Source organism: Oncorhynchus mykiss, chromosome 11, assembly GCF_057628025.1.
Source record: "Oncorhynchus mykiss isolate SJ-2025 chromosome 11, ASM5762802v1, whole genome shotgun sequence".
Taxonomy (NCBI): Eukaryota; Metazoa; Chordata; class Actinopteri; order Salmoniformes; family Salmonidae; genus Oncorhynchus; species Oncorhynchus mykiss.
Window position 1 is genome coordinate 33,975,586 of NC_143032.1, and position 13,100 is coordinate 33,988,685.

Sequence of the window (13,100 nt, forward strand, 5' to 3'; positions counted from 1 at the left end):
GTGCATTGTGAGTGAGAGTGAGTGATAATGAGTTTTGAACCATTTTTCAGTGCAATTTGGTTAAAGCCTCAAGTTCTCATCACTACTGGCTATTAAGTTACTGTGACTTTTACTTACCGACAGCTGGTTTTCCATTCAGTAATGCAACATTCAGGCAACTAACTTCCATTAAGTGCACAGTAATGTCTTAGCTGTGCTGCTCTTTATTGACACACCAATTGAACAACAACAATGTTACAGGAGATACTCAACCATTAATAACATAACCAGCAAGCACTTAAATTGGTACTACACTTCAACTGACGGTTGGCACAAATACATATATTAGACAATGCCCCCAAATATGCAAATGAGCACCACCGGTACATTGCCCCCACCTACATTTCAAAGCACAGTGATGATTGTACCTTATATTCTAAATATTGGGTAGAAAAATGTACCATTATACTAGATTGTTTGACCCTTTTGAATCCCAAGGAGCAACAGTGACCCTACACTACTTTTGAGACTGTTCTTGGTAATAAAGATGTGCCTGGTGGCACTCTCTTCTGCCCAAAAGCTGGCAAGTTCAAATCCCCAAGGAATTTATGCACATTTTACATCAAGTGTCCCTGAGCGCTGCTATTTTTACTTTGGTGTTGTCAGATAATCAGACAATTATTGACTTGATTATGGCAAATTTGATAAAAGTTCAGAACTGCATTCTTGCCATTACATTTGTGGCCAACCTCTGTCATGCCCACAGACCTGATGGTGTAGCAGGAAATTCAGGTCATTAGGAATCCAAGAGGTTGTGAGTTCAATCCCAAGTGAGGTATAGTTTCAAGTAAACGGCATACTATCCTTTAACAGCAATAACACCTTCATTCAGCTGTAAAAATTCAGTAACTTATTGTTGTGTTAGGTTCTAAATATCAGTGTAAGAAATTGACTGACACTATGAAAGCTCCAACCAATTTTATTCACCCATTGTGTCAATACAGCTGCATAAGACAAAGACATGGTTCCACCTGTGGTAGTATATATACCCCAATTTGGGTGGAATCTCCTCCTCTCTAAACATTGAATCTTTATTACTAGACAGGAAGTTATGTGATGCGGGCCACAAACTGTTCCTTCTCCCTTAAGGTGACCTGACCTAACCTCAAACCCCTTCCTCACTAATCCAGATCTCTCCATCCTTAGCACTGTCTGCCACATGTGGTTATATTTCCTTCACTCAGTACCTTCCAAGCTTAGTTACATCCACCATATACATTCATCCTACAGATAATCATTAACTTCTGGTGTAGACTCTTGAGACTATGGCACCCCTCATGTCTCTAGTATAACTAATGATTCATAATATTTCAAGTTTAGAAATCCACATCCATCAGTTGCTTACCTTACTTTAACCGCAACCTTTAGTCTCTAAGTGTACAGTACAATTACAGGAACTTTTTAACAGTGTAGCATTTCATGGCACAAAAGGAAAACATCACAGCATTAAAGAACTCTTCCTGATATGCAAAAACGAAATATGCTTACACATATATGCTTACACATATCAACCTCAACCCTCAACCCTTTTTTTACTATAGAGCCTTCAAACTCAACTCTGGACCTCGAATCCAGTTCCAATGCATTTTTTCATTGTTCCCCTCTAATCAGGGACAGATTTAGACCTGGGACACCAGGTGTATGCAATTAATTATCAAGTAGAACAGAAAACCAGCAGGCTCTGGACCGCTTAGGGTAAGAGTTGAATACCCTTGCTGTAGAGTGTATGCTGGTCCAGCATGGTCCAGCTCAGAGGTGTCCAACTCATTCCACGGAGGGCCTAGTGTCTGATGGTTTTTGTTTTTTCCTTTCAATGAAGACCTAGACGACCAAGTGAGTGGGGTTCCTTACTAATCAATGGCCTTATTCATCAATTAAGTCCAAGGGAGGAGCAAAACCCGCAGACACTTGCCCCTCTGTGGAATTAGTTTGACACGTGGTCAAGCTGGTCTGCAAAACCATGCCCATCATTATCCTTGACTTGTTTAGAGTTTGGCACATTCTCTTCCTTTACTGAACATTTTGCATTGATCAAGATCAGAGAGAAACTCTCTGGATCCCCTCTCTTTAATAGTCTACTGTTCTGTTAGGAAATGCCTGAGTAGTAGAGGACACAAATGCCCAGGTACAGGATTTAGACATCCCAGACATCTCTCCCATCCATCGTTCCACTTTACCCAAGGAGGAAGTGCCGTATCCCCTTTGAAGTGATGTGAGGGAGTGTTGTTGGAGGGAAGGGCCAGTGGTGGGTAACCCCTTATTCCTCTCTTTGTCACTCTCACTCTCGCATGCGCATGCTCGGATGCACCCACACATACACACCCACCATACAGCTAATATTAACCCGCCCCCATACTATGAGAATCTATTGTAGCTGGGATGGCTCACTCGGCTGACTTGAGGTGTTTTGCATTTTCAACTGGGGATCAGAGTGGAGCCGGAGACGTGGTAAGTGAATTATCAGCCATCCCGGGGCAATGTGTGGAGCCCCTGAGACGTTTGCTTCCCTCTCTCCAACAACAATGGCTCACTCACACCTATTAAAATGGAACTAGCTCAGCCAATTCATCGGTGGAGTATAGGGTCAAAGACAACAGAGTACAATGACTGTCATAATCAATATCATATGTTATAATCCATTAAGATCCAGAATAGATATCTCTATAACATGAAGAAACCTTTTTTATTCACCTCCTTTCATAAGTTGCACCTCTGTCACTTGGTCGTGTCCTACCATTGTTATGAATGTTCTCAAGCCACCTTCTACCGGCTGTGCAGTGGTGGTGCTGTAAAGTCGTGATAAGTCCAGTCATTCTGGATGGAGACTAAAAACTGTTTAGTTTAAATGACACTATGGTGCCTAGAAATACATTGCTAAAGTAGTCAAATATTTTGTAGGAAACGACTTTGCCAGCATTATCATGTTGTCAAATTCACTTTAGACAGATGACAATGTTGTCATTAGCTAGCGAAGTTTGTCAAACATAGCTAGCAATGCTAACGTTAGCTGGCTAAAATCTGGCGTCCTCCCTTCAATCTTAGTTAACTAATTTAACGTTGCACTGCATCTAAAGTCAATCTGGCGACATCAAAATGAAGACAAATGTCATTGTATTTCCAAGCCACTGTAATGCACTTTTTTAGAAATCTTCATCAGCGCTCATTGATGATGCATTGAGTAGAATGCTTAGTCGGGCATCAGTCCAAAGCGAAGGTTCAAAACAATATTGTTTGTGAGGGTAAAGATTATGAACACCCCCCTTTTAATTTTCATGCATTTATTTCAATTTGATAACGTATAATCTTATTTGGAGACAGCAACCTAAATCTGTACTTTCTCAAAATGGTGTAGTCAATTACAAGATGATCACAGTTATGTTTGATAACTTCGGTTTGAGGACAACAATCTTTTCTATTCATGTGGTGAATCTATGGTTGTTAAAAAGCTTCAGAGTGAATTGATGGTTGTTAAATCCACGGATTGTAATGTAGTCCCTAGAATGTTATCTACTTTTACAATGCAGTCCACAGTTTTGTTGGTTATATACCTGCGAAAACACAATGAAGGCTGGAGAATGGCGTCGGAGGGGATGGCTGCTGTTAAACGGGCTCCTAACCAATTGTGGGTTTTGTAGATGTCTATTTACCACCACAAACCGATGTATGCACTAAGACCACACTCAATGAGCTATGTAATGGCATTCGCAAACAAGAGAATGCTCACACAGAAGTGGCGCTCCTAGTGGCCGGGGACTTTAATGCAGGAACATTTAAATGTTTTTACCTCATTTCTACCAGCATGAATGAGGTAAAAAAGGCTGGTCATGGTTCACATCAACACCATCATCCCAGAAACCCTAGACCCACTACAATTTGCGTACCGGCCCAACAAATCCACAGTTGATGCAACCTCTATAGCACTCCACACTGCCCTTTCCCACCTGAACAAAAGGAACACCTACGTGAGAATGCTGTTCCTTGACTACAGCTCCGCGTTCAACACCATAGTGCCCTCAAAACTCATCACTAAGCTAAGAACCCTGGGACTAAACACCTCCGTCTGCAATTCGTTCCTGGACTTCCTGATGGGCCACCCCCAGGTGGTAAGGATAGGCAACAACACATCTGCCACACTGATCCTCAACAGAGGATCAACACTGATCCTCAACTGCCACACTGATCCTCAGGAGTGCATGCTTAGTCCCCTGCTGTACTCTCTGTTCACCCACAACTGCGTGGCCAAGCACGACTCCAACACCATCATTAAGTTTGCTGACAACACAACAGTGGTAGTCATGGACACTGACAATGATGAGACAGCCTATAGGGAGGAGGTCAGAGACCTGGCGGTGTGGTTCCAGGACAACAACCTCACTCTCAATGTGAGCAAGACAAAGGAGCTGATCGTGGAGTATAGGAATTGGAGGGCCAAACAGGCCACATTAACATTGACGGGACTGAAGTGGAGCGGGTTGAGAGTTTGAAGTTCCTTGGTGTCCACATCACCAACAAACTATCATGGTCCAAACACACCAAGACAGTTGTGAAGAGGGCACAACAACTTTTCCCCTCAGGAGACTGAAAAATTTGGAATGAGTCCCATATCCTCAAAAAGTTCTACAGCTGCACCATCGAGAGCATCCTGACCTGTTGACTGGTATGGCAACTGCTCGGCATCCAACCATAAGACGCTAGGGTAGTGCGCACTGCCCAGTACATCACTGGGGCCAAGCTTCCTGACATCCAGAACCTATATACTAGGCGGTGTCAGAGAAAGATTGTCAAAGACTCCAGTCACCCAAGTCCTAGACTGTTCTCTCTGCTACCGCATGGCAAGTGGTTCTGCGGCGTGGAGTCTAGGTCCAAAAGGCTCCTTAACAGCTTCTACAACCAAAGCCATAAGCCTGCTGAACAACTAAACAAATGGCCAACCAGACTATTTACATTGACCCCCCCTCCTTTGTTTCTACGTTGCTGCTACTCGCTGTTTATTATCTATGCATAGTCACTTTACAAATTACCTCGACTAACCTGTACCCCCGCATATTGGCTTGGTACCGGTACCCCCTGTATATAGCCTCATTATTGTTATGTAAATTCACTTTTTGACAGCTTTTTAAAATTTGTGACAAATAAAACTTGATTTGATGTAAAAACATCATAAAAGTTCTGAAAGTCTTTCAACAAGCTGATTCGCAAATACTTGGTTGATGCAGAGTTGGGAAAGGAGACGCTAATAGAGCCTGTACTGGTTTGTCAGATTTGCTCTCTAGCTCTGATAGAGCTAGCCTCCTGGTGAAGTGACTGTTCGTGTGGTTCAGCTTGAGCCTGAGCCTCAGCCCCATTCTCTGCCTCTGCCTTATCCCCAGCCTTTGTCTCGGCCACAGGAGCCTGCTGAGGGGAGGATGGCTCATAATTATGGCTGGAATGACACGAATGGAAGGGCATCAAACACGTGGACACCATTTGTTTGATGTATTTGATACCATTCCACTTATTCTGCTCCAGCCATTAACCACAAGCTCGTCCTCCACAATTAAGGTGCCACCAACCTCCTGTGGTCTCAGCCTTAGTCTCTGCCCCAGCCTCAGTGTTAAATGAAATGAAAATTATGGCCAATGTTCTATGGTCAGAGACGATAGGACCCGCTGATTTTAACCGTTATTTTACACTGTCACTTTTGTCCTCCAGCCCTCGTCCTCCAGCCCTCCTCCCCAGGCTTAGTGTTGGCGGGAGAACAGGTTCTTCAGGGCGTTGTTGTAGTTCTTGTTGAAGGCTGTGTATATTAATGGGTTGAAGAAGGAGTTGGAGTAGCCCAGCCACAGGAAGATGCTCTTCCAGATGGGTGGAATGTCGCAGTGGCACAGTGGGATGATGAGCTCTGTGAGGAAGAAGGGGATCCAGCAGAGGACGAAGACGCCGATCAGTATGCCCACCATCAGCGCCGCCTTCTTCTCCTTCTGCTCGCGCCAAGTGTCACCGTCCATCTGAAAGGTCACCGTAGCGTGGCGCACAGTGAACACCATCTGGGGCTGCCCCGATGCCTCCTTCACCTGTCAATCAAACAGTCAGCCAATCAGTTAGTCCATCCAATCAGTCAACCAATTAAGAAATTAAAGAACCGACCAATCAATCTGTTTTTAATTGCAGGCGGTCAGTTTTACATTTGTTCATTTTACATAAGCCATAACTTATTTTGTTCTCAGTCAATTAGTCACTTAGTCAATCAAACAGTCAACAAATTGATACTCATCAGTAAAAGAACAAGCCAATGAATTAGACAATTGAGCAACTAGACAGATAGCTGAACCTTGTGGGCAAGACAATAAACTTATCAATCAAAAACAAGCAAAAAAGTGTCTGGTGAATCAATCAGCCACGCTACAGGCCATAAACTACAAGCACCGCCAGGACTCAAGCAGCAAACCTGGTTTCAAAAACAAATAAAGAAACCTCATGGCAGGTTGTGCCTCATGGCACAACACCTCTCCCCCATGTGACCTACTTGTTGTCTGTATGTAAAGTATTTTGTCTGTAATGTGTTTTCGTTATATGTCGGAGCCCAGTAAGACTAGCTGTCGCCATTGGCGTCTGCTAATGGGGATCCCAATAAATCAAATCAAATCAAAAGCCATCAGCCTCACACAGAATAAATGGAATGAAAACACCATCCTTCAATCTTTCCGCCCATTTCTCCTCTCCAGGCACCCGCCCTGTTATAAGGAGCCTGATGAAATAGTGTTTGTCTCAACACCTGACCGCTGCAGGTCATCATACATGAGCTGTTTACAAACCTACACTTTCCTCCCAGCAGATCACATCTGGGTTGCGCGTCCCAAATGGCCCTCTATGGGCCGTGGTCAAAAGAAGTGCACTAAATAGGGACGCGGTCCCTGGTATATTAAAACTAGAGTGGCAGGTAGGCCGGCAGCCTATTGGCAGCAACAACAACACCAGGTGCTCTAAGACTGAAATGTAGAGATGTATAAAGAGCTTAGTCAGAATTAGTTGACGTCGGTGTGAAAAAGTACATTCTTACAGAAATCAATAAGGGTCGGGAGGCCAGGGAGACAAATGGATAGATTCATTCCATTTGCAGGAGAGGATATGGGTTAAAAGCACAGGGTCTAGGGGGAAGTTGCTGATGCCAAATTGAAGGGTAGAGTATATTGAACCCTGAGGTACTGTGGAAAAAGGGTTTGCAGTTTGACAGGGAATCTGGGCCAATTTGTGTGCTTTGATGGAATATAGCCATTGATTCTTGAAGAATATAATTTATAAATGCCTCACAAACTTAGTTCAACTGTCTTACCACATCACCACACAAGATACATTGTGTACTTTTTATCTCATTCATGGCCAGTCCTTGCATCCATAGATCTGTCTGTGAATTTGATATTGGTTACATTTCTCTAGTCCCATCCCGCAGTGTACACTTTGTTGTTGTTTGAATCCAAGATGGCCTCTTTGACAGTGTATATGGATGTAATACTTTAAGTACAGGTATCTGGGACTGTGATATATGAAACCCGGGCTCCTGTCAATAGATTAAGGTTTTCTTAGTAGTGAAATGTGAAATGTAATTTTCAGACAAAAAGGTAGCTAACTATCAGACCCTAAGTGACTTAACTACATTTTTGTCGAATTTAAAGGCATGCTCGGGTACTTTGGCGACAAAGAAAATATTTTTGAAACCTCCTACATTGGGCTGGAGAATGAGGAGAATTACTGTTTTACCTCAATTTGCCACAAAATCCCTAGTTTTGAAAGCGATTGTTTTCTTGAAGATGTGCCACAACATTTTACTCTAGATTTCCCCCCACGTGGGCCAGTCTCCTAGCAATTTGAGTTATAGCCAATGAGCTTCAGTCCCTCAAATCTGAGTGACAGCTATCAAGAGGCCTGCCTAGCATTATCCAATGAGGTTGCAAGGCGGGCCCAATAATTCAATGGACACAGAAGAGAGAGAAAGAGAGAGCAATAACGTGGTGCACATAACTGCACATACAGTGCCTTCGGAAAGTATTCAGACCCCTTGACTTTTCCCACATTTTGCTACGTTAGAGAATTATTCTTAATAGATTATACAGTGGGGAGAACAAGTATTTGATACACTGCCGATTTTGCAGGTTTTCCTACTTACAAAGCATGTAGAGTTCTTGAGAGGATCTGTAGAGAAGAATGGGAGAAACACCCAAACACAGGTGTGCCAAGCTTGTAGCGTCATACCTAAGAAGACTGTAATTGCTGCCAAATGTGCTTCAACAAAGTACTGAGTAAAGGGTCTGAATACTTATGTCAATGTGATATTTCATACCATAGATAAAACAGCCTAACTTTTCTCCGTAGAAAATAAATTGACTAAGCTAATTCAGCTGAAATACCACAGTTCTAGAGGGTGATAGTTGACTGTCTAATTAATTTATGTGAAAACTAGAGGGAGTGTTTACTGAGGGTGTATCTGGTGATAAATATTCATGCTAGGTGCCAATTAGTTTCTATTGTTTGAATGCGGTATAATTTAATAAAACATACGAAAGCTAAAGGATATTTTCCAATGACCTACCAGTCTATATGAAGTCTACTTTCAACCATCTCCAAATCAGTGAAATAGCCGCAATACACTTGAGCTGTTTTGTAGCAGCCAATTTTCTTAACAAACCTGCGGAACTTAAAAGTGTATGCTGCTGTTTGCTTATTGAATATAGCCAGAGAGAGTAGAGGCCAGGGTTTGGGTCATTTCCACAAATTCAATTTCAATTCAATTCCCTCTCCCTCTCCATCAATATTAAGTCAAGAAAAAAAATACAATTCCTAATTCAATATTCTGCCACAACAATTCACATAATTAAATTCCTTCCCTTCTTTCAACTCAATCCAAACTGAACCCTACTACCTCAATTCATGGCAGATTCCAAAGACCAACTTTACCTAATAACGAACTAAGAGGGATTCCTGGTAAACCTCAAAATGTCTCCTGAATTCTGAAAACTCTCAGGAATTAAAATGTTAAATATATAAAATAAGACAATAAGATGGTTTTCATATTAAAATATACAATCATAAAGATGTAAAACATTATCCCCAAAAACTATTATTGAATATCATTGATAAGCTAAAGCTGTTAAAAAATGTCTCTGAATGGTTTGGCACATTGTGGGAAACAATGCTCCATGCTGTAAAAACAATTACACAAATCACCAAACCTTTTTTTATGAGATAGGGACACACCTAAAACACATTTATTTATATTCCAATGTAACATTTACACATCATGTTGTCAAGTGCTTAAATGCAAAGTTTGAAACAAGATTCATGATAGAAATGAGAGGATCTTGTAGAGCTGTGGGCATGTTGGCAACACTCCCTGCAACAAGCATATGTGTTTCCCCCCAGAACAGGGGTCAGTTCCCGTCTCCACCTTTCATAATATGTGTATGTCCAAATAAAGCAAAAATACTAAAGGTAGAGTGAAATTCCTTCTCCATAAATGAGAGCTTTATTAGGATGGTTTGGGAAATAATCTTGATTTTAATGCTGGTAACCCGTTGTATAAAATCTGTAATACAGTTGAGCCGGTTTCACCTCATGGCTATGACCACATCACAGCCATGATAAAAATGTCATAACGCATGGCCTCTCATGTATTATTGCTTAATTGATATCCAGCCAAATGGCACATTTACAAGATTTGGAATAATTCATCACCCACCTTTTCCATTCAGACTGATTATAGAAGATAGTGGAGCATAAAATTGGTAGGACAACCTAAGCTATAAATAAATAAATCCAACTACTAACAGATCAGAGTAGATAAAAATAAATGTGCAAACGAATAATTTATGCATGCTGGGAAGTGTTAATCAGCCCCCTGAAACCATTTCAAACGTATTTTTCCAAAGCTAAAATGTAAGCAATAAAGAATAATTTAGTAAACAATACTGGAATTAAGCCCCTATACACTGAGTTACCAAACATTAGGAACACCTGCTCTTTCCATGACATAGACTGACCAGATGAATCCAGGTGAAAGCTAGGATCCCTTATTGAGACAATTGAGACATGGATTGTGTATGTGTGCCATTCAGAGGGTGAATGAGCAAACAAAAGATTTGTGCCTTTGAACGGGGGATGGTAATACTGTAGGTGCCAGGCATAAAAGCTTGAGGGTTTCAAGAACCACAACTCTGCTGGGTTTTTCACACTCAACAGTTTCCTGTGTGTATCAAGAATGGTCAACCCACCCAAAGGATATCCAGCCAACTTGACACAACTGTGGGAAGCATTGGAGTCTAGATGGGCCAGCATCCCCGTGGAACACTTTTTTGTAGAGTCCATGCCCTGACAAATTGAGGCTGTTCTGAGGACAAAAGGGGGTGGAACTCAATATTAGGAAGGTGTACACTCAGTGTATATTAACAAGGCATCCTTAAGGGACAGTCCACCCAAATTACAAAATTACAATGTTGTAGTTCATAGACTGCTTAAAGGTAAGGAAACCAAAATGAAATTTGGGTGAAATATCCCTTTAATGGGACCAAAATAAATACATTGGAAACATATTGCACATCCTCATTAGAAAACATTTTAATGTAATGCATATACAGTACTGTATATAGTTATAAATATTTGATCAAACATTGTGTTCACAGTAGTGTGTTGAAATGATTTATAACAACATGTGCATTCAATTTCAATGCTAAATACATAAACTCCAGTAACTGGAACTTGCACAATTATAATACAATTTAAGTTTTACAATTCTAAATTCCAATTCCAATCCAAGGATGTTTTTATTTTACAATTCAAATTCAAGTCCAATACAGACAGCCTAAATGCCTATTCCATTTCAATTCCATTCCAAGGATGGTTCTTGTTCAATTCCTGATCAATTCCAATTCAGACAGTCTAAATTCCAATTAAATTCCAATTCCATTACATTTTTGTTTTACAGTTTAAATGTAATTCCAATTCAGACAGTCTAAATTTCAATTAAATTCCAATTATATGTATTTTTACAATTCCAATTCAATTCCAAGTAAATTCTCCACTTTATGCTTGAATTCCAGAATTTAGAATGATGTATATTTTTTGAATTGACCCCAACCCTTGTGGAGCCAACATGGAGGCAGCTCCATTCGAACAAGCTTGGGCACTATAGCCATTAGTACCAGGCACTTCTTCACTTGCCACTGCTTCTGGATTCTTCCTTGGATTAAATGCCATGGATTAAATGTCCGTCTGTGTGGGGAACACATTATCTCCCACCCTCTGTGTGTATATTTGTGTGTGTGTGTGTGTATTTGTGTATTTGTGTGTGTGGATGTGCATGTGTGTGGGCCTATGTACAAACATACATGTGTACATGCCTCCATGTGATTTGGTCTGTTGAGTATGAGATACAGTACACACAAGTGTTAGAGAGCAATACACATCCTGCAGCACCATCACAACACCATCAGAACACAGCTCAGAATGGGTGTGGAGATGACATGGTTTTCTACTAATTGCCCAGCAACCGACATGAGAGCAACAGGATATCCTCATCAGTCGATAACAATGTGATCTGCACCTCAGGAGCAGATATGAGAAAGGTATAATGACACTGATATAATTGATGTATATTCAGATAATGATTCAGATCGTGTTTGAATGGGCAACCATTATCTGAACATTAATCAGGGTTGATTAGGTCTGTCAAAAATGCCAGAGGAGCTTTACGAGTGTGTCAAAGTAATAATAAGGTAATGAAATCATCTGATTATTAATGCCATGCTAGCCTACTGGGAGTTCATCATGTGGATCCCACATGGAACAACCAACCATCCAGCGGGCAAAACTAGTTGAAAAATAAATAATTACAACCAAAAACTGTTTGGATTTTTTTTTACAAATGTAATTCTAACCAGTTTTACCCGCCTGGCAAGGGGTAAGACTATGGTAACAAAAGTACCTCAATCACCTCAGCCATAGGCGTGATGGTGTTGGTCTTGCGCGAGCCGATGCGGAACTTGGCCGCCTTGTAGATCTTCCAGTAGACGAAGAGCACCACGCACAGCGGCAGGTAGAACGCTCCGAAGGTGGAGAAGATGGTGTAGGAGGGTGCCTGGCTCACCTGGCACTCCATGCCCTCCTCTGAGTAGGTCTCCCCCCAGCCGAACAGTGGCGAAAGGGAGATGACTGAGGACAGCAGCCAGGTGAGTACGATCATCACATTGGAGATCCTCTTGCGAGTCTTGAGCGTGTATTCCAAGTGTCTGGTGATGGACCAGTAGCGGTCCAGGGCGATGGCGGTCACGTTCCAGATGCTGGCCGTGCAGCAGAGCACGTCGAAGGAGATCCACACTTGGCAGAGCACGCGGCCCAGTTTCCACAGCCGCCCATTAAGCTCGTGTACCAGGCTCAGTGGCATGACCAGGGCAGCCACCATCACGTCTGAAATGGCCATGGAAGCCACCAGGTTGTGGGGCACACGGTGGAAGGTCCGCACCCTCAGGATGGTGAGGAGAACCAGGAGGTTCCAAACAAAGGTGGCCACCACCAGCATGGCTAGCAGGGTGAGGGTTAGCACGCTGAACACCGAAAACGGACGGTAGAAGTTCCCTGCTCCATACCCCAGGTTGTCGCTCCCGGCCCCGCTGATGTTGATGGTCACTAGGCTCATGTTGGGCTCAGTCATGTTCAACTGTGTTCAGCAGTGGTCACACAGCCCAGCTGGCTGAATATGGTCAGACAGGTCTGTCACAGGGAAGGCTTCTGATATCCTGCAGTGTAGAGAGAGATAGAAGAAGAAGCTTATTAGGTGCTCTATTCATCTGTATCGCTGAAGAGTTACAAATTGCGTGATAGAAATGTAAAGGTAATTTCCGATTGAACCGACATATGTAGCGTTTACCATGAATGCAGTCTATGCCAACTAGGGTTACAAAGGGTCAGGAAACTTTCCGGTAAATGTCCAGAATTTTTTTTCCATGCTTGTTTGTAGGTGACCAAATACTTATTTTCCACCATAATTTGCAAATAAATTCATTAAAAATCCTACAATGTGATATTCTGGATTT

General features: G+C 42.1%; 1 protein-coding gene across 1 annotated transcript; it reads right to left on the reverse strand.

Annotated features, from left to right (window-relative positions):
• Positions 1–942: 942 nt before the first annotated feature.
• On the reverse strand, positions 943–12,793 carry LOC110535598 (5-hydroxytryptamine receptor 5A-like). The gene is made up of 2 exons (XM_021620687.3): positions 11,993–12,793; positions 943–6,092 (listed from the first exon to the last, which is right to left on the reverse strand). Exons 1-2 carry the CDS (start codon positions 12,716–12,718, stop codon positions 5,760–5,762), a joined length of 1,059 nt encoding a protein of 352 aa, XP_021476362.1. The 5' UTR covers positions 12,719–12,793; the 3' UTR covers positions 943–5,759.
• Between the last annotated feature and the right edge of the window lie 307 nt (positions 12,794–13,100).

Bases quoted from the DNA above. Each gene is read 5' to 3' on its own strand.
- LOC110535598 (XM_021620687.3), bottom strand. From the start codon at position 12,718: ATGACTGAGCCCAACATGAGCCTAGTGACCATCAACATCAGCGGGGCC. The intron at 6,093-11,992 runs GTACTTTTGTTA...TTTGATTGACAG, and splicing joins CTATGGCTGAGGTGATTGAG to GTGAAGGAGGCATCGGGGCA.